The sequence below is a fragment of the Ambystoma mexicanum genome, chromosome 2p (assembly GCF_040938575.1).
Source record: "Ambystoma mexicanum isolate Mex_15411 chromosome 2p, UKY_AmexF1_1, whole genome shotgun sequence".
In the NCBI taxonomy this organism is placed as follows: domain Eukaryota; kingdom Metazoa; phylum Chordata; class Amphibia; order Caudata; family Ambystomatidae; genus Ambystoma; species Ambystoma mexicanum.
The window spans coordinates 1,143,750,763-1,143,774,217 of record NC_090923.1 but is presented as its reverse complement, the minus strand read 5'-3'; the positions used below and the strand labels follow the sequence as shown (position 1 = coordinate 1,143,774,217).

The 23,455-nt window shown below is 46.3% G+C and overlaps 1 protein-coding gene across 2 annotated transcripts in view; it reads left to right on the top strand.

Annotated features, from left to right (window-relative positions):
• The window catches only part of G6PD (glucose-6-phosphate dehydrogenase), a 440,636-nt gene that overhangs the window by 214,510 nt on the left and 202,671 nt on the right, over nucleotides 1-23,455 (top strand). For both annotated transcript variants that reach the window (XM_069645233.1, XM_069645234.1), the window contains exon 7: nucleotides 21,294-21,419. In XM_069645233.1, the coding sequence (XP_069501334.1) occupies nucleotides 21,294-21,419 (126 nt within the window). The remainder of the gene's footprint in view (nucleotides 1-21,293; nucleotides 21,420-23,455) is intronic.

The window sequence follows — 23,455 nt, the reverse complement described above, 5'->3', positions numbered from 1 at the left end:
GAGAATACTCAAGTTTTGCCCCTCATGTAATAAAACATTTCCCTGGAAGGGTGCACACACAGGATCATTAGGAGGAGAGGTGTTTAAGACAGACACTTGGGGATCGTTGTTGCAAGCATTAGGTGGCCTACGTGATGCATGCTGAGTCATCCATTGAATCCTCTGCAGTCGTGGGAAACGTAGAGACCGATCCAAGACAGAATTGGTTTCGAAAGCTATACCGAGGAGACTACCATTATGGAAGTTTGGATTCACATAAACCGGTCCCCAGCTCAGAAGGGCATACATCTGGCCTAGCTATGGAGACTTAGCCTGCAGATAAAAAGGCTACACACAAACTCACATGAGCCGTACTAAGCCGGCAGTCGAATTATAGTAAGTCTAAACACACCGACTCACAAACTATCAACGCTTGTTCTGACATCCGCATCGATACAAAAATCTAAACATAAAGGCTCCTCCTTGAGAGGTTCCCATTCGTCTTCGGTTCTGAAAACATCCCAGACCCCTAAACGCACACATTTGGCGCTGAGTAAAGAATGTCGAAAAAACACATTCACATCAAGGTTCTAGCCTTACTGAGGTGGGAGGGATCCGAATAGGAGTTTTGTTTCTCACTCGAGAAAACCACATGGGCCAAGGAGAAGTTCCAAAGGGCTTTGGATAAAATGTCATATTTTGACACTCCTGGGTCATTTTCAAGGTAATTTCATGTTGGGGGCATATTACTCTATGTGCAAGTTGCAGAGTGCTATTCTGAAGGTGGGGTGCAAGTCACTTGGGAGTTTATTAGTGCTGCCTGTATTGAGGACCTTCACGAGGGTCAGAAAATGTGTTGGCTATAAGAATAAATATAGGCTGCTCAAACTCAGACTGTGTCTTGTTAATATCATAGATACATGTGACAAGGGTTCCCAATTGTAGAATTGCTGAAACTTTATCGGGGACAGAAGGGCACCATCCCATCAGAACCCCCAACGCACAAAGCAGGGTAACACCAATTTCACCTGATCAAGCACAGTGCACATTCTAGTGCTCCAACTACATCTTGACTCGCTTACTAATAAATAACACATGAGCTTGCGAAAGACACAGATTTTTATTGAAGAGTTCCTCAAGGAAAGGAAACTGGGCAGTATCTTCCCCCATTACAGTCCGTTAAGAAGAGTATTGCTCCTTCACTGGCTACTCCAGCTCTCACCAAAGCAGTTAACCCCCATATCAAGAAGAGGTTTGTCTGCACCATTTGATCCACGATATAGAAGTGGGCACCTTATACCAGACTCACTGGTGGTAACTACTATCCATAAACAGCAGGGACACGTTTAGCATCTACTGCATCAGCACCCAATGAGAGGAGCAAAAGGGTCTATGCTATGGGGGGGAAAAGGTAGCTATGTCTGCTGCATATAAGATATGCATTGCCAATGCCACAGTTCAGATGGTCACTTAAAACCATGCACAATGGAACAAAATAGATGAACTAGTTAACGAGGTCCAAGAAACCTTGAACCGTTGGCTGGGAAAGCTAGAGTGTGTGCTGTGCTCAAGCGTTCCACCTTGTCCAGTGCTCAAAACATGAGGAAGGAAGACCCCTGGCAAACTTATCCTGACATTATTTGTGAACCCTTCTTCCTTTGAAAACCCTTATCCCACACTGTTTCCATGTTTAGTTGTAAGGATTTGACAGTAGGTTTTCTTGGTATAGGCCATTTATTTTGACCAGATGCCACATGGACTGCCCTATTTTCATTTGATGGTTGCCGCTTGCTCCCATTTAGATTAGGTGTTTTTTCCAACCTGCATGCAGTTTAATACGCACCCTTGAACTGTGATCCTGTGTGTCTGTCTTTACTGTTGCCACCTTGAGTTCCTTACATATGGTGTCGGGGGTGGGATGTGATTAAACTGATAACCATTGAAACCCAAGCATAAAGTTGATCTCCTAGATTCTGACCGTGTATCCACATGGAAAGAGGTGTTGTCCTCTCAGGTGCTTATTCCATCTAGTCAACCGGATCTGTTTATGACTTACCCTTCCACTCTCTCATAACCTACAACCGTGGGACCGAATAATTCAAAAAGTTTGCCGGTCTTTTCTTCTATCAGACCCAGTGCTCTAAATCCTCCTCCCTCTGTTCCGTTTCCCCCCCCCCGGTATTCAGTCTCCATCGGCGGCAGGAACATCAGGGTTAAAAAATAATCTATCCCAGTCCACCCCTTCTACCAACTCAGAATCAGAGGACTCTGAGGATTTTTAAACCTTATCCGAAGGGGTCGAGAGTTGTTTATCTGATTCAGACACCTCAAGTGGAATCCTTAAACCCCTCGAAGAAATGGCCGACTTAGTCAATATCGCCCAATTAACAGCCCATCAGATACAGGATGAAAACAGACTCCAGGAAAATTTAACTAGACTAATTGAATTGGAAGCAAGGCCCTTATTACCACAGGGCGCCCTCCAACTATATCTTGAAGGCGAAGATCTGGGAAATGTTTTCCTAAACTTCGAACGCCTGGACGAACAACTAGGGTGGGGGGAGAACCTTAGAGATGCTATTTGGGATCTTTGTTAAAAGGGGAACTCCAAACATCATATCAGCTACTCAATTTTGCACAGAGTGCCTCCTTCCTATCAAGGAATGTTTGTTGAAAAGAGTAGGACAAACCAGCATTTTATCGGCAGAAATTACTAGCCATCAGGTTGAACACCGGAGTAGAGATCCGGAAAACTGATCCAAAAAACTAAAGTAGAAGGGAGGAAGTAAAAGGAAGCAAACCTCCTTTGGTCTGTTTTTCCTGAAGAGAAACAGGAAATCTAGCTAGACATTGTCCCAAGAATGTAAAAGACGGACTGATGAAAATAGGCTGTTTGAAGGGTGAGCAGTGGGAAGAAACTGAACAGAGGAAAAAACTGGAGACCTTAGCATCTGCTTATGTCAAACCCCTACCGAGTTCACATACAAAAAGTCTTGGGTGAATGGGAAACTGGTAAAAGCTTTAATCGACTCTGCTAGTAAGCAGACTGCTAAACAGGCTGTTTTAGTTGCAACACAAGACCTATACCACGCGACCATGGTCCGAGTAACTCGTGTACATGGAGACAACAAAGAGTATCCTAAAATACTCATACACACAGAAATCCGTGGCAAGTCCTGTGCAATACCATCAGCCATAGTTGAGGGCTCCCTGAAGAAGTTATTCTGGGGTGAGACTTCCCCATCTTTTCTACTCTCTTACACCAGTCTACACCCCCCCCCTTCTGAGATTTTCTGCCCCAGAGATCCTGGCAGGAAAATGATGCCCAAAACTCTCCAATATGGGATTGGGGAAACGTGCAACTAATAAAACCTAAGACGGCCTTTGAAACCCAATTCATAGGATATTGTAGAGAGTCTGATAAGACCACTTCACCTCTGTAAAAACTGATCAGTGGAATATGCGAGAGTTCCTGGACAGCTCCCAACCCTGTTCTTTGACCGGTTTTAACAACAAGAAACCCAGCCAAGGAACAGGTATATCCACCTTGCATAGGGGAAGGATATGCGAGAAACCTGAAGGTCTTCCCTAGCTATTCCCGGGGATCTGTCATCCAGGTAGGTGGCCAGAACACAGCCATTGCTATTGGATCCAGTTCCTGGGGGTGAACCAGTGGGGGAGGATCACCTGGATTCGGGGGGGGGGGGACCTTGGAGTGGGACACCAACGGGTGAGACACGGTATCTTCCTTCTTCAATACCTTTTCCCCATCCTAATTTAAACACTGCTGCCACCCCCCCTTTCATACACAAACGCTTTCGCACAACACGAAAGACAACGGACTAACACCTGAGCCGTTTACCTGACGTGTCCCAATACAAGGGTCAGGCAAAGTCAGGCAATTGTCCAGAATCACACACCTTTCCCTTCCCAGGGATAAAAGGTGGAGCACGAAAGCACACTTGGAGTCAGGCAGACCGCACAACGAGACAGCTAATCGAGTCCCGCAGTTCAAGAGAAGGAGAAAGACGGGAACCAACAGGGTGACAGGGAGAGAAGCGAACTTGCCCTTTCTGTCCTAGGCCTGCAAAGCCTTCGTAAGAGGTAACAAGGGAGCAAACAATAGCTCAAGTGTGTTGCATCAAATGTCAACGGTACACAGAGCATGCTTATGCAGATAAGCAGGACAGAGGGAAATGCCTGCTACCGTGGTACCGGTCTTGACTCCAGATACAAAGAAAGCCAAATCGGTTCATCACAGCCGGTGAGTAAAGGAGTGAACGATAAGCCAAACTGTGTTGAATGAAAGTCGCCAAGTGGCAAAGCAAAGAAAAGTTCAAAGAAATGTAAAATTAAGGGAAGAGGCACCAAGTGGGTGCTGACTGGAGAAACTGTTTCAACTGTCAAACAATGCATTAACTAAGCCACTCTGTAGGTAGAGTTAACATCTCTCTTGTTAGCTGGAATACGAGGGGATACCAGCACCTATTAAACAGTTGAAATGCAAACCTGGATAATATTGATATTCTATTATTTCAAGAAACATGGTTAACAGTCCCAATCTGGGATAAATACGATGTATATTTAAATGTAGCACAAAAATCGAGTATCGGTAGGCCCACTTCTGGACTACTGATAGCTATAAAACAACATCCGCTAATCGAATCTGAGCAGTGGATATCTCCAAATCCCTTCCTGCAAATGGTAAAGCTAAAAAATAGACACTGTAGCCTATGCCCTGATTAATGCTTACTGGAATCCCCATGGTATTTCTGTAAATACTTTCATGAGAGATGTGACTAATCTTTTGGATTTAGTATGTCTTGATAATACTGTCTCCTTTGTCATTCTAGCAGGAGATTTGAATATACATTGTTTGGGGAAATTTGTACATAATTCTAGATTAAAGGTTTGGAATCACTTTATTAAGTCACGGAATTTACAGATGTTGAATGGAACATTTGCTGATGACTTGCCTCCAAGACCAACTTGGCATAGAGGAAAATCGACAGCAATCATTGACTACATTTATGTAAGTCAAGAAATGATTACTGATGTAACTAAATTTTCCATTCTACCGACGACTTTGATCATAATTGTCTATTCATGAATTGGCAGATGAATGAATCTCTGCCTAACCGAAAAGACAATTGTCCAGCAAGTGTGGTCTCATTAAATAGTGGAGGCAATAGACTACGATGGTCTGAAAGTTCCTTGGAAAGGTTTAGTCATTTTTATGCTTTAGAGGTCACTAAAGCAACAAAGGTGCAATGTGATGAAATTGTATATCATGACTTGATGTTATTATTCCAACCGAAGAGGAAAAAATGTATAATGCCCGAATTGCAAACGCTACATGTATTTAACAAACCAGTACAAACAGCTAAAACCATCTATCGCTCTAACAAGCGAGAGGCCATGAAACTATCGCCTAATATTAGAGGTGCAATATTAAACAACATCAACACAAGACAAAAATTGGTTGCGACGGTATAGAGCCTCTTTATATCAGAACAATGGTGTTTCCATGTTACAAGCTTTAGCTGGGAAGAACAAAGCTCAAATTTGGGCCAGTCTAAATCAATCTACTGCTGGACATCAACTTAAATATCAATCCAACAATGTCTCTGAGCAAGTCTGGATTAAATATTATACAGATTTATTTAAACAGCCAGTAAGTAAAAAAAATAGTCACTTAGGAAGCTCTATTAATGAATTTGCATTGAGCTTTAATAGAGAAGACATTGAGTACTATATAAACAAAGCGAGTCAGTCGCGTGCCCCAGGACCAGATGGTTTATCAAACTATGCCTTAAAACAACATCCTAAATTATGGTCTGAAATATTGTATACCATGTTTTCAAACATCATTCAAACACAAATCATTCCAAAATCATGGAAACATTCGATTATACTCCCGATTTATAAAAAGGGGGATGGATCAGATCTGGCAAATTATAGGCCTATTTCGCTTGTTGGATGCCCCGGGGAAAATATTTAATCGAATTGTCCTTAAACAGGTGGGCGTCAGAACGAGAGAGAAGAGATCCGTTTCAATCAGGTTTCATCTCGGGATTGGGGACATCCCCAAACATCATGACATTGAATATCCTAGGATCTCAATTTGCCACCCGAAAACAACCATTGTATCTTGTGTTTGTTGATTTTCGGGTGGCTTTTGATTCTGTTGATCGTGATATGCTTGTATGATAAAATGGCTCAGTATGGTTGTCCTTCCTCTCTAATTTCGATCATCAAGCAATTGCATACCAACACGACATTACAGATCAGACTTACGATAGGAGATCTATTGTCTGCATTTATTTTGACCGAGCGAGGGCTTAAACAGAGTTGTATTTTGGCCTCTCTTTTATTTAACCTTTTTATCCTTGATCTGGGTGAACTATTAATGCACTCTATAAATGATGCGCCAAAAATGGGTGGACAACGAATTGCATGGATGCTTTATGCAGATGATTTGATTTTATCGCAAACTCCCAGTGGATTGCAAAACTTATTGAATGAACTATCAAGGTATTCTACAGATAACAATCTCATAATCAATCTTGAAAAGACCCAAGTAGTAACTTGTCACCGAAATAAGTCCATTTCCCTAAAATGTTATAACTGGCATCTGCAGACTATAAAATTAATGAATGTACCTGAATACAAATATCTGGGCACAATGGTGTATAATGTTCTCTCAGATGCATGATTTATTTCAACACTGAATGCAAAATTGCAGAATTTGAAATCGCAAGCAAACATTCTAGTATTCAAATTTGGGAGATTCTCATGCAAACATATCATGATGTTTTATCAAAGTAAGGTGGTCCCGATTTTATTGTATGGGGCCGAAACAAAACTACCTCTAAAATGCAAACTGTGGGATGTTTGTGAGAGTAAGTTCTGGAAATCAGTGTTGAAATTACCAAACTGCACTCCAATATCCATAATCCGTTTTGAATTAGGTTTAATATCACTTTCTGCTCAACTACTATGGAAAATGTGCAACCTTTTTCGTAAATGTCTGTTGGGTCTTGGAACAAAGAATATTTTGTGCGCTCTTGCTTATCATATTAGCTCAGATCATACATTTCCTTTACAGTGGCGAAATTATGTACTAAACGCACTGTCAGATGCGTGTATATCAATCGAGACATTTCTAACGAATCCTAATCGCGCGAAAAACGAAATTGTTCCAATACGATTGGATTTGTAACAGAGCAAAATGTTGTACCTATAAAGACTTTGACGGACATTTATTTGGATCAAAAAAATATAATTAAGTAATGGCTGATTATCTGTTAACATTTCCATCTTCGCATATTAGACAACAATATATGCGATTTAGACTGAATCTGTTACCAACAGCTGAAATATTGGCAAGAAGGGGTTACCTTTCAAAACATTCGAGTCATTGTCGATTTTGCTCCATGAGAAATGTCCTGAAACATTGAAACATTTGGTTGTTACTTGTCCTGAGTTAACATCAATAAGGAAAACTTATTTTCAAGGTCTATTATGTGTGTACACTCCCATGACTGAAGATGAAATTTGGTTTGTAATTTTTACTAGTAGAAAATTGACAGTCAGAATCGCAATATTTAGAAACTATTTTGTCATTGGTTAACATTGACACAAATCACAAATTAAGCAAATAACTGCAATGGCAAGCATGATCACAGAATGTACGTTGCTTGTTTGCATAGAAATATTTTTCTGACTTCTTTGTAATTCTCCTTATAGTTAGCTAACTATGTATATGAATTGTTTGCTTTAGGATTTCTTTATCTTTTATCTTTTTATTTTCCTATTTTCTATTTTATTAAATCTCCTTTCCTTTTTGGATATTATGTGAATAATGAATATATTATATATTTTATGCGATTGTATTATATTGTTATTCCTTTTGTACTAATTATTTGAAAGGTTGTTTTACAACCAACCAAATAAATAATTAAAAAAAAGAAACTCTGTTAATCCCGTATGTTGGCTGAAATTACTGATACCAGAAGGCCATAGGAGAGCTGCCAAGGCAGGTCAAAGTGGTCATACAGGAGGCCTAGCAAAAGCCCCGTACAGTCGAAAGTCTTTGACCGATAAACTGCTAAGAAGGCAAGGGAAGTGAATCCCGCATCAAGAAGAGAAAACCTTTGAAAAGTAAAGGGCCGCGAATCCTGCAAAAAGTAAAGGTGAACGTGAAGTGGCAAGCGTGAATCCGAAAGAGGGATGCTGACAAAGAGGGCAAAGTCTAAAGTCCCAAGAAACAATGTGTTGGCAAAGGTGAACCCGGCTGAGGGATGTCCACAGGAACTGTTAAAAGGATGTTCAAGATTTGTAAATTAGTTGAAAGCCATAGTGAACCCAGCAAAGGGAGGCTGAGATTCGGGAGGGGTCTGCGCCCAGAAGAGGGGGAACCCCAGGGTGAAGAACTATCAACAGAATAAGGAGGAGAACGTTATGATTGAACTTTTGTTTCGTTACTTTGATATGGTATTTATAACGCGCCTATACAGTGTTTCAAGGTGCCACGAGGCAAGGGAGGGGAAACTAAGGGAGGACAAGGCAATGATCTTACTAGGCCTAGTGACATTGAGATTGAGGAAGAGCAGGGGAGAGGGAAGGGGAAAAGTGCCAGGGGAAGGTGAGGAGCAAGTGCAGACACAGGATCAAACATCAAAGAACAAGTAGTACGGCCAGCAGGCGGCAGTGCAAGGTTAGGTGCAGGCAACAAGTGTCTGATAAGTGCAGGTAGGGAGACTATAGGGATGCAGATACAGACCCAAGTGCACAGTTGACCGGAGGCAGTGCAGGGCTGCAACTGGGAGGGCAGGGACCTGGGCCCATGGTTCAAAGGGTAGCCAGTTGACCAGTGCAGTATCAGACGGGAGATCGGCAGGGAAGAGGAAGAAAGAAGGCAGAAGCAAAGAGGAAAGTCTTGAGTTGCTTCTGGAACCGGATATGGCTCTGCTCAAGGTTCAGAGGGGCAGGGAGGCTGTTCCAGAGGGAGGCGCCAGTCGAAGAGAGGGAGAGATCTGCCCCGAACTCGTTGCTTGGCAAAGCGACTGGCCCTCAAGGAGTTGGAGGCGCGAAGAGCTCGAGTAGGAAGGTACTTCCGAAGAGAAAGTTGGAGGTATTGTGGTCCCAGGCCCCAGAAGGCCTTGTGGACAATGCAGAGGGTCTTGAACTTGATCATTGCAGCCACTGGGAGAGCAATGGAGAGATTTCAGGGCTGGAGGGATGCATTCCCTGGGCTTGAGGCCAAGGACAAGTCTTGCAGTCCTGTTCTGGATGAGTTGCAGACGACAGAGTAGCGGCAGGCAGATTTAAAGAGGCGGTTGCAGTAGTCGAGCCTACAAAGAACCAGAGGTCTGGAGACTAAGCTTCCGGGCGAAGGAGAGGAAAGGAAGAATACCTCTGAGGAGGTGCAGTTGGTAGTTTGACTTCTTGGAGATGTCGGAGATTTGAGCAGAGAAGGAAATTGTGGAGTTGAAGATGACTCGAAGGTTCTTAGCCTCACAGGTGGCAGAAGGAAGAGGGCCAAGGGAGGCCAGTCAGAGTGTCAGGAAAGGAAGGTACAGGCGTGCCGATGAGGAGGATCTCTGTCTTGCTGGTATTCGGGCAGAGATCATTGGTGGCACACCACTCCTGAATTGCGGACAGACAATCCGGGATGAGGGGAGAAGAGGCAGCAGGGGGAGCCCGAAAGCGAGCCGTATCGTCTGCATAGCACTGCAAGTTGAGCAGAGAGCAGCAATGCGGTGGACGACAGGTGCCAGGTATTGGTTGAACCAGGCAGAAAAGTTAGACCCCTGGGAAACACCACAGGTGGAGAGAGAGATGGAGGAAAGGAAGGACCCAAGTTGGACCTGGGAAGGTCGGTCAGAGGAAAGAAGTCAAACAGGCCAGAGCCTGATCAGTGATGCCCAGGTTATCACGGAGCCGGTTCAGCAGGATTGCATGGTTGACCATGTCAAAGGCAGAAGAGAGATCAAGTAGGATGAGGACAGAAGGGAGATTAGCATCAAGGTTAAAGAGTAGGTCTTTACGGATGTTCAGGCAAGCAGTTTCCATGCTTCTGGCTGCTCTGAAGCCAGACTGATGGTGATGGAGGCAACCAACAGATTCAGTGTGAAGATTAAGCTGGGAGATGGCCAGCTTTTTGAGGAGTTTGCCCAGGAAAGGAGTGATGGAGATTGGGTGATAGTTAGCTGGAAGGGAGGGTCGGCTGAGGGTTTTTTGAGAGGGGGGGCACGAGTGCTTCAGAGGGGATTGGAAGGTTCCACTGGCAAGAGTGGCTGCAGAAGTCGGGCAAGGCTGGAGCGAGGGTGTCAATGTGGTCCTTGATGGTTTTGGAGGAACAGGGAAGAACATGTTTTGACAAGGTTTTCATAGATGGGGCTTGTCTGGAAATCTCATCGGGGGTGAAGAGAGGAAAGGCAGAGAAGGGAGGAGGGATGGCCGGCGGAAGAGGAGTGAGTGGAGGGAGGAGGAGAGGATGAAAGGGTGGACAGGATGTCCTGAGTTTTAGAGCTGAAGTGAGAAGCCAGGGCCGTACAGAGGGCCTGGGAGCGACAGGAGAGGTAGAGACTGCGGCGGTATTGGCCAGTTTGAACTTGACAGGCCCTCGAAAGCAAGAGAGCATAGCTATCTGAGGTCCTAATATCATTAAGGAACTTTCAAGGGGTCTGCGTCTGGAAGAGGGGGACCCAGATTGGACCCATCACCCAAGGCAAACGTGGAATAGAACTTTGTTTATGGAAAACATCAGGCCTTCGAAGACGAGAGACTTTTGTTGAAAAAACATAACCATCGAAGAACCTGATAGCTGATACAGAGCTGTCAGCTCGTGCTGGGAAAGCTTGTGTGTGCTGTGCTCAAGAGTTCCTTCCACCTTGTCCTGTGCTCAAAACGTGGGGAAGGAAGACCCCTGACAAACAAACACATCCTGAAAGATTGGTGAACACGTCTTCCTTTGAAAACCCTTATCCCACACTCTTTATAGATTTAGTCGGAAGGATTTGGCAATAGGTATTTCTTAGTAAAGGTGATTTTTTTTTTTTTTTTTTTTTTTTTTCTTTCTGACAATTATCTTCATTTGAGGATCGAAGGTTGCTCCCATCTTAAATTTAGGTTTAGATTTAGTGGGTTTCTTTCAACCTGCATGCAGTTTAATAAACACCCTTGAACTGTGATCACTGTGGCTGTCTTTACTGTTGCCACCATGAGTTCCTTACACAGTAAAGAGAGGCCAGGATAGATACAGTCCCTGGGCTTCAGGCCAAGGGTAAGTCTTGCAGCCCTATTCTGGTTTGCTGGTGAGGTTGAAGGGGAGTGGAAGAGGCTAGATTAAGGAAGAGGCTGTTGCAATAGTCCAGCCTAGAGAGTACCAGAGCTCTAGAGACATTGCGTTTCTGGGGGAAGAGTGAGGAAAGGGAGGGTACCTCCTGAGGAGGTGCAGTTGAAAATGGGCCTTCTTGGCAAGGTCCAGGATCTGAGGAAGGAAAGGAAGGAAAGCGAGAGAGGAGTCGAAGAGGACTCCAAGGTTTCTGGCTTCGGAGGAAGGAGCGGTGGGGGAGAGCCCATAGAGGGTGGCCAGAGTGAAGTGAGGCAAGAAGGAACAGGAGTCCCAATAGGAAAGATCTGAGTCTTGCTGGCATTGAAACAGAGATCAATGGTGCACCAAAACTGGATAGCAGACAGGCAGGCATGAATGGTAGAAGAGGTTGAGAGGGAAGTTTGAGTGGGGTGTCATCTGCATAACATTGGAAGTGTGGGGAGAAGGTGAAGATCGGGTCAGCAAGTGGGGCAAGATGGATGTTAAAGAGCCAGGGTGAAAGGGTCAGCCAGTCCAGTGACTGCTCTGAGATACCCAGGGTATCATGGAGCCGCCTTGAGGATGGTGTGGTTGACCGTATCGAAAGCCGAAGAGAGATCGGGTACAATGAGAACAGCAGGTGAATTAGAGTCCAGTTTTTCAGTTATTCAGGAGAGCAGTTTCTGTGCCTCTAGATGTTTGGAATCCAGATTGTTGGTTGCGTAGGCAACCAACGAGCTCCGTATGGTGGGTTAGTTCCAAAGGAAGGGAATGATCGGGAATAACTTCATACAGCCATGCATGGGAAAAAATGATATCCAACAAGTGGGTCTTGTGATGAATTTGATGGAATACCTGTATGCCGCAGTGAACAAGACCTCAAGAGGAACCAAAGAATGCTACCATAACACCTACTGCTTCTACAAGCAGAGATGCAGGCACTGCTCGAAAAAAGAGCAATGGAATAAGTCCCGCGATCACAGGTAAACTGAGGTATGTATTCTCTGTACTTCTTGTTCCAATGGAAGACAAAACTAGAGACCAGCACTGGATCTCACACCAGTAAACAAATATGTAAAGGCACAAACTTTCCGAATGACCACATTACAAGAGGTCATTCCCCTACTCCAGGGGCGATTATCTGGTAATTCTAGATAAGAAAGATGGATACTTTAATATTTCTATGTTCCCAATTCACAGTACATATGAGTCAAACTGAGACCAGTTCATTACCAATTCAAGACACACCCTTTTGGAATTGCTTCAGCATTTCGGGTGTTCACAAAAGTAGTAGTAGTAGTCGCAGCACACAGTTGTAGGTAATGCATTCCAGTGTACCCTTATCTGGACGACTGGTTCATAACAGGGGAGGATCCAGATGTATGTCGCAGATGTACATACTCCAGCTACAGATCCTTTGCACAAACTGGGGTTTTCAATCAACAGAAAATCCTGTCTAACCTCCCAAGCCAGGAAAAGCAATTTCTGGGGTCCATTATCAACACAAACCTAATGCTAGTTTACCCCTCCAACGAGTGGATTAAAAAAAACGTAGGAAGCCAAATCCCATGTTACGTGTCTGGTAGGCAGATGAGTCCGAAAATCCATGCGCTTGCTTGGCAGTATGGCTTCTTGCACATCTAGTGAGCGGGAGTTAAACACAACCTTGTGTACGCCCGCATTTTTGCTCAATGGGGGCAACCATCTACAGACCTTTTTGGACAAATTACACCTCCAGGTATCCGTACAGGGGCTCCCTGGGGAATGCACTATGCATCAATTGGTCAGGGATATTTGCTTACACTCCCTCCACCCCTTACAGAAAGTGCTTCCCAAGATGCACCAGGAACATTTAACACGGATACTCATTGAATCAAACCTGGTACTCCCCTCTTCTAACTATGTCTATGTGCCCACCGATAAAGATGACCCCCCCCCCCACCCACAACCTGTTGTCACCAGGTGAGGGGCAGGTTCTACATCCGCATCCTCAAACTGCCAATTTAGTAGCTTTGCTCTGAGGCCATAGAATCTGGTCACTGCAATTTACCAAAAAAATGAATGGAAATCCTAAAGGAGACATGCAAACCTAATACCAGGCATTGGTACTTTAATAAATAGAAGAGGTTTGTCATATGGTATACAAAGTCTAACATCGATCCTATTGATTGCTCACCATCATATATTCTGTTATACCTCCTTCATTTACTCGTGTCTAGTATTCAGTTCCCTGAAGGTTCATCCAGCAGCTGTCGGCTTATACAACATCCCAGAATAAAATCTCCTGGTGGAGAATTCTAGTGACGAAAGCCTTCATGGAGGAAGCTGAACCGGTACACCCACTGGTAGCTAATCGCGACCAGGTTGGGATCTAAATGTTGTGTCCACCGTTTGAACCAATGCATAAAGCATCCCTAAAAGACTTCACTTATAAAGTGGCTTTCATAGGAAAGCCACTTTAAAATAAGTGAGGTCCTTTAGGGATGCTTTATGCACTACCTGGGAAGGAAGATCTGATATAATCATTGTGGACCAGAATGATAGAGTAGGAAGGGGGCACGAGCATGTGATGAGGCAGTGATCGGAAGGAAGAGTAAGGCCCAGTACAGCAGCAGAAGATACTGGGCGTTAAAGGTAGGTTCCAGAGGAACACAGTTGTTTGAGACTTCAAGCAGAGCAGTTGGAGAACCAGTGGGAGCCCACCATGCCACCATAATGGACCTAGAAGACCCACCTCTTCCAGGTAAGCTAACTCTCCAACAACTATCGGGAAGCCCTAGGGCTTGAGTTTAGTGGATGCCAAACTCCTCCCAGTAGTTGCCCTAATATGGATGCTGTTACATGTTTCAGTATTGCCACTCCGTGTCTTGAGGGCACACTCTGGAACTTTTCCCCCTCCAAAATAAGCTATTGGCACCCAGAGTTTTTCTAGGGTGTCAATGGCCATGCTATCTTGAGTGCTAGGCCGTACCGGGTGATAATGGCCTGCCACCAGAGTTAAAAGCTTGGGAGTGGGGCCATTATCACCAGGTATGTACCGCTAGAGAATGATTTTACCGACCAACCATAAGGTTCCCTTCATCCATAGAAAAAGGGTAGGATTCCTTTGCTTGGAAGGAATTGGGTCCAAGCCAAAAAATAAAAACTCCTGATCTGCCCACTTGCAGGCGTTTCATTGTCACAGTGGTACTGGGATGCCCACTCTAGAAAACCTCATGGTGCTTCAGTGAATCCTGCTCTTAATCTCCCCATGTGCTTTGGTGCGCTGCTTATGTAACATTGAGCCGTACTCTGGTTCAGTCTTAGTACCATTTGTAATATGTTTTGGTCCACACAATCAGGAACCCTTTGTTCGGGAATTCCTTCTTTCAACCACCCCTTGCATATCTATCATGTTAACAGTAGTTCTTTCTTCCCCCCTCCCCTGCCCCTCTCCCATTGTCACTGCACTCTGATACTTGTAAGACTCCATTTTTACACGTCTCCTTCCCCTTGTCCCTCTAATTTACTCCCAACCCTTTCACTTCTCACCCTGTGTTCACTGGCACTTTCCTCATTCTCAACATTGTCCCTCTCTCTCCCAACCTTTCCTCATTTCACATACTCTTCCACCTCTTTTTCCACTTTTAGCACTCTGTGTTCAATTTCTTTCTCCTTTCTCACCCACATCCCTTTAACTCTTCTCCCGATCTGCGCTTTTCCCTACATTTTCCAAATCTCCTTCCTCCATTCAGCCTTCTACTGATTACTGTTTTTCTCCAGCATTGGATCTTTCATGGATTCACATGCTTAGAATATTCCCCGTCGTCAGACTGGGAACCCTCGGTACACATATATATAGTCATTTCCAATAGGAAAAACTTCTGCCCTATCCCCGTCTGCGTCCTCTACGGGGCCGCCCACGTACGCCCCGTTGGACGTGATGGTATATAAGCCCTGCCCCCGCGGGTCCCTTCAGATTTCAACCGTCTCCAAAGATAGTGGGATCTCCTCGTGTATTTTCTTCAAATACTTATCGATTGTTTCTAACTCCCGCGAGTTGGTCTGTTTGATCCACAACTCCTACGAGTTTTGTTAGTTAATTTGACAATAATGTCGGGTAAGCCTCTTTTCCGCCCGTGTGCCACGTGCGGTCTAAAGAAGGTTTATGAAGGGGATGGCCACCTTGACTGCATCTACTGCCTTCACCCCCACCACTCGGCGGACCAATGTGATATCTGCAAGGGGTTTTCCCAAAAAACCCTGAAGGACCGGAATCGGCGACTGGTCTCGTGGCTGAACGACGGCGCTGGAGCGTACCCTCAATCGGAGGTAGGATCGGTGCGCAGTATCGCCTCAGCGAAAACATCAGAAGCCTCCCGACGCTCACATCCGTCGGAACCTCCGGCCAAAAAATCACGGCCTACGGGGAAGGACGTGCCTCGAAGTCATTCCTCTAAGGCCTCATCGAAAGAATCGACGAAGAAATCATCTTCCTCTTCTTCTTCGTCGAAGAAAGACAAGGACAGGCCAAAATCCTCCTCGAGCGATCAGAAAAGATCAGCTACGAGTAGAGAGGCGGATAAACACAGGGAGAGCTCCGCGAAGGCGGGACCGCCTAAGCCACCTGCAGGCCTTCCGTCGACGACGACGATGGCGACGATCCAAGTGCCCAGTCCGTCACAGTCCCCCGCCTTTCAAACGGGCTCATCGTCGACGACGATTCCCTCGTCGACGGAGTTCCAGGCCTGGAGGCCAGAAACGTTCGACATGGGGCTACCCAACACACTGCTACAAGAACAGCCAGTTTCGATCGCCTCCAAAGAGGACGACGGCTTCAGAATAGTGAGCCCGGAAGACCTGGGGCTACGGCCCAGATTTCCTTCGGGTGCAACCTGCTCTCAAGTTTTCACCCAGCCTCCAAACGCCCAGGCTACTCTCTCCATGGAGGTACTTTCCTCCTTGCACTCGCTCTTGAAGTCCCTGGACGAAAGGCTCCCGCCTGCTCCAACGACTCCCCTCGTCGACGAGCCCGGACCTTCACACCGCCCGACTAGATCGGTCGTGGGCCCAACTGCTCCAACAGTCCAGGAAGAAGGTGAGCTCTCGGACTCCCTCTCTGAACAAGGGTCAGCTTCTAATATCTCCCTCTCGCCGTCGAGAGACCCGTCATGGGTTTCGGATGTGGAGGTGGATCCTCCGAAAAGTCCCATTCACCCATCTCCACCGGACGACATAGGGGCCTTCCATTCCATGATGGAAAAAGCCTGCAAGGAGTTCGGTTTGACCCAACAAGAAGAAAAGAAGGACTGCTTCCTCTTTGACCACATGGGCAAAAATAGGCGTTCCGTTTTTTCGATACCGATACTGGACCACGTATGGAAAGAGGGCGTCCAAACCATGCGGCATCCATTCTCGGAACCTGCGGTCAAAGGCCGCGTAGAGAAGAAATTTAAAGTTCCAGATTCGACGCCAAAATGCCTCTCTGCGCAACCCACGCCTGACTCGGTGGTATCGGCGGCGGCGACGAGAAAGGCAAAGGCCCAGCATAAGTGCTCTACCCCGCCGGACTCCGAAGCTAGACGCCAAGACGCTTTCGGTAAGAAGATCCTGTCAGTGGGAGCGTCAACAGTGAAAGCAGCGAACTCCCTGGCAATCATGGCCAGGTATGACAGGGAGATGTGGCACAGACTGGCACCCATTTTGGACCACCTCCCCGAAGAACACAGAAAATCAGCTATGTCCCTGGTTCGTGAAGGAGAAGAAGCCTCGAACCATGCTATCAATATAGCGGTGGACCTGGCAGACTCGGGGTTCAAACAAATTAACAATGGAGTGGTTCTACGACGCCAGGCCTGGCTCAAATGCACCAACTTTAGACCCGAGGTGCAATATAAGGTCGTCGACATGCCTTTCGAAGGTGACCACCTGTTTGGCGAAAAGGTGGATGAGGCCTTGAAAGGAATGAAAGAGGACTCTGAGACTGCGCGCTCGCTGGGCTCCCTCCAAAGCGGTAAGCCCTTTCGTTCCTTTCGCCCCTTTAGAGGAGCTACGGGAAACGCACGATTTGCGGGATCCAGGGATAGAGCATTCGGGAGGTCTTCATATCCGTCCCAAGGTTATAGACGCGCCTCACAGTCCTCGACCCGACGCAGAAATTTCCAGGCCTCTAAGAGACGTCCCACTTACTCGTCGTCGACGGGAAAACAAAAAGATCAACAATGACGTTCTAGGAGGGAGAGTGTCACGTTGCGTCGAGGAATGGGAGTCTATTACGACAGATCGGTGGGTTCTGGACACGGTGAGACTGGGACATTCCCTAAGATTCAAATCCAGACCTCCAAAACGTCCACCGATATGCCTGTCTCAACCACACCTAAGCGTCTTGCGTCGAGAGGTTGCGCTCATGCTAAAAAAAGGCGCCATCGAATTAGTACCTGCCTCACAGAGAGGCTTAGGGGTTTACTCACGCTGCTTCGTAGTAAAGAAACCAAACGGGAAGTGGCGCCCCATCCTCGACCTACGGGACCTCAACAAAACCCTTCTGAGTCAAAAGTTCAAGATGCTTACTCTACAGGAGGTAATCAGATCGGTCCAAAAGAACGATTTCCTAGCGTCTCTGGACCTCCAAGATGCGTATTTTCACATTCCGGTGCGCACTCACCACAGGAGGTTCCTGAGGTTCCTAGTCGGCCAAACACACTACCAATTTACTGTGCTCCCTTTCGGCCTGAAGTCCTCCCCAAGAACCTTTACAAAGTGCCTAGCACCCGTAGCAGCCTGGCTGCGGAAGGAAGGGCATCACGTTTACCCGTACCTCGACGACTGGCTCGTGAGGGGATCCTCCCCAGCGTCGACCAACGACAGCCTATTGACCACCTTGCGACTGCTACAGCGTCTGGGATTTGCAGTGAACTACGAAAAGTCTTCACTAAAGCCCTCGAAGAGCTTGAAGTTCCTAGGTGCTCAATTCGACACCCACACGGGACTAGTGAAACCATCCCGGGAAAGGTTGTTGAAAATCAAACACCTGACAAGCCAACTTCGTTTTCAGAGAAGGTTGTCAGCAAGAAAATATGCGGCTCTCCTCGGCTCCATGGCATCGTGCATCCACCTAGTCGCGAACTGCCGGTTGTTCATGAGACCTCTACAGGAGTTCCTATCAGACAGATGGAAGCAGGCCACAGGCCGCTGGTCGGACAAGATAATAGTCGACGACGAACGAGTTATCAAAGCCATCCGATGGTGGAAGGTGGCAAGCAACCTGGACAGAGGGGTCCCCTTGCAGGAGCCGGAATTTCAGAACACCATCATTACAGATGCCTCTCTGTCGGGCTGGGGAGCACACATGTCACGTCACCAAACCCAAGGCAGGTGGTCGTCGACCGAATCTCGCCTACATATCAACGTCCTGGAGCTAAGAGCGGTGAGATGGGCCCTGAAATCTTTCCTCCCACACATCAAGGGGTCAAAAGTAAGAGTGCTCACGGACAATACGACAGCTATGTTCTACCTGATAAAACAGGGTGGCACCAGATCCAGGACCCTCTCGAAGGAAGCTCAAAAGATCTGGCACTGGGCTTTAAAACACCACATCTCCCTAGTAGCATACCACCTACCGGGAGCGAAGAACTTACAGGCGGATTCCCTGAGCAGGACGATGTCACAAATACACGAGTGGGAGCTGGACTCCACTCAACTCGGGGAAATTTTCGAAAGATGGGGGACCCCGTCGATCGATCTCTTCGCCACGGAAAGAAACCGAAAATGTGCTCAGTTCGCGAGCAGATGGCCCCAAACAGACTCCCTGGGGGAAGCGTTCTCGTTTCCGTGGACAGGCAAGTTCCTCTACGCCTTCCCTCCCTTTCCCCTCATACGGAGGACGATCCAGGGGATCCACAGGTACAATTGCCGGGTCATCCTAGTGGCCCCGCGCTGGCCGAGGCAACCATGGTTCTCAGACCTCCTTCATCTGTCGCTGGATCAGCCGATACCATTCAGAAAAGTACCGAACCTCCTGTCCAGGGACGAGGGGACCGTGTGGCACCACAATCCGGACAGCCTGAACTTAACTGCATGGCTCCTGACTTCTCGGAGTTCGGGAACCTAAAAGTCTCGGCTGATTGCCGAAGGATTCTGCAGGCGGCCAGAGCCCCGTCCACTAACAAATCATATGCAAGCAAATGGAAAAGGTTTTGTATATGGTGTCAAACACAACAAAATATACAACCTTTGGGAGTAACTCCGGAGCAAATCCTCCCGTATCTTCTTCATCTTGCGGAAAGCGGACTATCATCATCGTCAATCAAAGTACACCTGGCGGCTGTTTCAAGATTTACCAGAAGAAGACAGTCCCCTCCACTATTCAGTGACAGGCTAGTGAAGCATTTCATGAAGGGTCTGTTTAGAACCTTCCCTCCGGAAAAACGGTTCCCACCGTCGTGGAGTCTGAACACGGTTCTAGCTGCCTTAATGAAGCCTCCCTTTGAGCCAATGTCCTCTTCATCTCTACAATTTCTATCTTGGAAACTCGCGTTCCTAGTCGCCATCACTTCGGCTAGAAGAATGTCGGAACTACAGGCACTGGTCATAGACCCTCCATATCTGAGGTTCTTTAAGGACAAAGTTATTTTATCAACTAACCCTTCATTCATCCCAAAAGTACCGTCGGTCTATCATAAGCACTCGACCCTGGTACTCCCTACTTTCTTTGCATCTCCTTCGTCGACGGCGGAGAAGGCTCTTCACACTCTGGACGTCAAAAGGGCACTAAAATTTTACCTACAAAAAACGCAAGATATCAGAACCACCAGACAGCTATTCGTCGCCTACGGCCCCTCGGCTAGGGGTAAGGCTATCTCCAAACAAGGTCTGGCTCGCTGGGTCTCCTCGGCGATTACCCTGTGTCATTCCAAGGCCGGGAGACCTCTACTACATCGTCCCAGAGCCCATTCCACGAGATCGACATCTTCCTCCGTGGCTCTATGGGCAGGAATTCCGCTGACGGACATCTGCCAGGCGGCGGCATGGTCTGTTCCGCACACGTTTACTCGCCACTACTGCCTGGAAAAGCAGCACGCGGATGAGGTACAAATGGGAAGGGCAGTGCTTCGCCACCTTTTTCAATGAGGTAAGCCAAAGTTTCAAGTAAAATGCTGCCTATTGTTATTATTATTTGGCCTCAACTGGTTTTTCTGAGTGTATACATGGAGGTGCATAGTTTATTGACCTAAACATAAGTGGTTGGGTAGATATGTGCGCAAGGGGTGCATACTGAGTCATATGACATAGCATTGTATGGCGAAAATCCGTTTCGTATCAGTATATTAAGTTGTTGCTTACATACATGGTGTAAACGGTAGTGTTTGGGGGTGTCTCTACGACTGTAAGTTACATTGCACTCTCACCTCCTTCTCGATGTTACTGCTTTACAATCTATTCTAAGCATGTGAATCCATGAAAGATCCAATGCTGGAGAAGGGAGTAGTTTCTTACCTGTAACTCCATTTCTCCAGCATTGGTATCTTTCATGGATTCACATGCGCCCTCCGGCCTCCCCGGACTGCAATGTGGAAGATTGGTATGCAAGCAAGTTTTTTCCCCCGTTATCTTGGAGGGGTCGAAATCTGAAGGGACCCGCGGGGGCGGGGCTTATATACCATCACGTCCAACGGGGCGTACGTGGGCGGCCCCGTAGAGGACGCAGACTGGGATAGGGCAGAAGTTTTTCCTATTGGAAATGACTATATATATGTGTACCGAGGGTTCCCAGTCTGACGACGGGGAATATTCTAAGCATGTGAATCCATGAAAGATACCAATGCTGGAGAAATGGAGTTACAGGTAAGAAACTACTCCCTTCTTCATTTTCTTCACCTCATCCTTCTGTTCGTGCTCAAATTGAGCCAGTTGTCTTGAAATTTACTTTTACCTCCTACCTGCTTATTGCCTTCCTTCGCTCCATCTCCCCCTTCAATTTCTCACTTTTCACTGTTGGCTCTCTTCTCCCCCTTAGGTTTGGAAATCGTATTTTTGGTCCAATCTGGAACCGAGACAACATTAGCTGTGTGGTGCTGACATTCAAGGAACCCTTTGGAACCGAGGGCCGTGGAGGATATTTTGATGAGTTTGGGATTATCCGGTAAGTGCGTAGACGGGCTCTTTTCAGACGGCACAGATCCCACACAAGTGTAGATGGCGCCACAATTTACTTACCATGCCATTGGTGTCGACTTTTATCATTGAACTGGTAGCACCTGGATGTCTGTACAAAAAGAGAATGGTAAATACAACTAGTCTACAATGGTCTACTTTGGATAATGATATTTCCAGATGAGCCTTCACCGATTGCAAGGGGAAAGGCTGGTGATTTTTATTTTATAGGTACCCAGGGTGGAGGCTTGTATACCATGTTATGTTTGGATGGAGGCTAGGGTACTCGGGTAGGTTAGTGTTGGGAGGTAGGGGCACCAGTTTTGTGGCTAGCATCTCTAATGTGGGTAAGACTCAAGGACACTGATACAAGTGTTTAGTAGGTGGTGAGGATAGCATACTAAGTAGTGTCCTCTATTCCTGAAATCCTATGCTAGAACTCATGGAGAGGCTCCACATGCTAAGCTTATTCTACAGGGTTTCCATATTTTTAGCATATTGCACATACCCCTCTGAAATACTAAATGTCCTGTCAACAGTAACATTATGAGATCCAGTATAGTTTAAGGTTTCCTTCAGTGGTGGTGCTTTTCAAGTTTTCCACTACTATTCATAGATTTATGGTACCTACGAACTTGGCCATCTTTCTTTTCATGCCTGATCACAGAAATGTTTTCATATATTTAAACAGATGTATATTTGTTTGAGACGTGCAAACGGTTTATTCATTTCTTGCCTATACTTAAGTTTATTGGATTGATATCCTAGAATACATTTCATAAATGTAAATGTGGGATTTAAAGCATACACTTAACTGTGAAGTAATGGTGTTCTGTACATAGGGTGCAGACCCAGGGGTTACAGGTAGGGTGTGGTGGTAGCAGAGGTAGCTAGGATGGTTAGGGGGAGCTGGGTAAATGGTGATCTCTGTAGGGAGAGAAGTATGGTTGAATAGAGTAATCAGAGATTGACAAGATAATCTTTAATCAGTAGGATGTTTAGGTCCTTCCTAAAATGTTGGAGAGCATTCTGATCTGCATTCGTTGCGTGTTCCAGAGACAGGGCGCCAAGGTGGAAAAGGGTGTTTTAATCGTTTTTTCTTCTGTTGTGGCTTTTACATGTATTGACTTGTGGATTATATAGGGCATCGTTCCGAGTATGGAGGTAGTCATGGCGCTATTTGCGCCATGACTACCTCCCATACCGGTACCGTGTCCGGTTTGGTGAGAAGAGGACTTACCGGTCCCGCCAAGGTCGAACTGGACTGGTAAGTCCCCATTCACCAAACCATTCCCTTTTGAGCCCCCATAGGGCTCAATGGGAAGGGGGAAGTAGCTAATAACGGTACCGCAGTTTACGGTACCGTTATTGGCTCCGATTTCCCTTAGCGGGTCCCTTCCTTAACACCTGGTGAAACCAGGCGTTAAGGAAGGGACCCGCTAAGGGAACTCGTAGTAGGGTGCAAAGGGATTACCGGCACAGATGTCCTTAACGGTGCCCGGTATCCCTTTGCGCCCTACTCGGAATGAGGCCCATAGTGTTTTATAAACTGTTTCAAGCATAGCTCTTTAGCCATATATTTTTACATTGCATTATGATCAATTCACAAAATGGCTGCTGAACAAGAATGGCTGCCACTGAGTAGCCTTGAACTAAACAATGGTCAAAATAGCGTTAAGGCTACAATCTTTGCTGTATGTAAGTAGCCATTACCAGGATGGTTGCATGAACTTTTGTAACCTGAAACAGCTGCCTCACATTGTGGCAGGTTGGCCTCTTTGACTTTTGACTGAACATCGTTAACCTCTGTGCTGCAAGATGACAACTGAACAAGTTGTCAGGCCGCCATATTGAAATTGAGATCCTTTTTATTGTTTCAAGACAGAGGTGCCACCTATCTCGGAGCTAGATGGCATCACGTGGGAAACAGCACCTGATGGTGTACAATGTACATGTAACCCAGTGGGAACCTTGCAGATAGCTAAATGGGAACTCCTTTTTACAAGTTTGTAAATTATTTGGGAC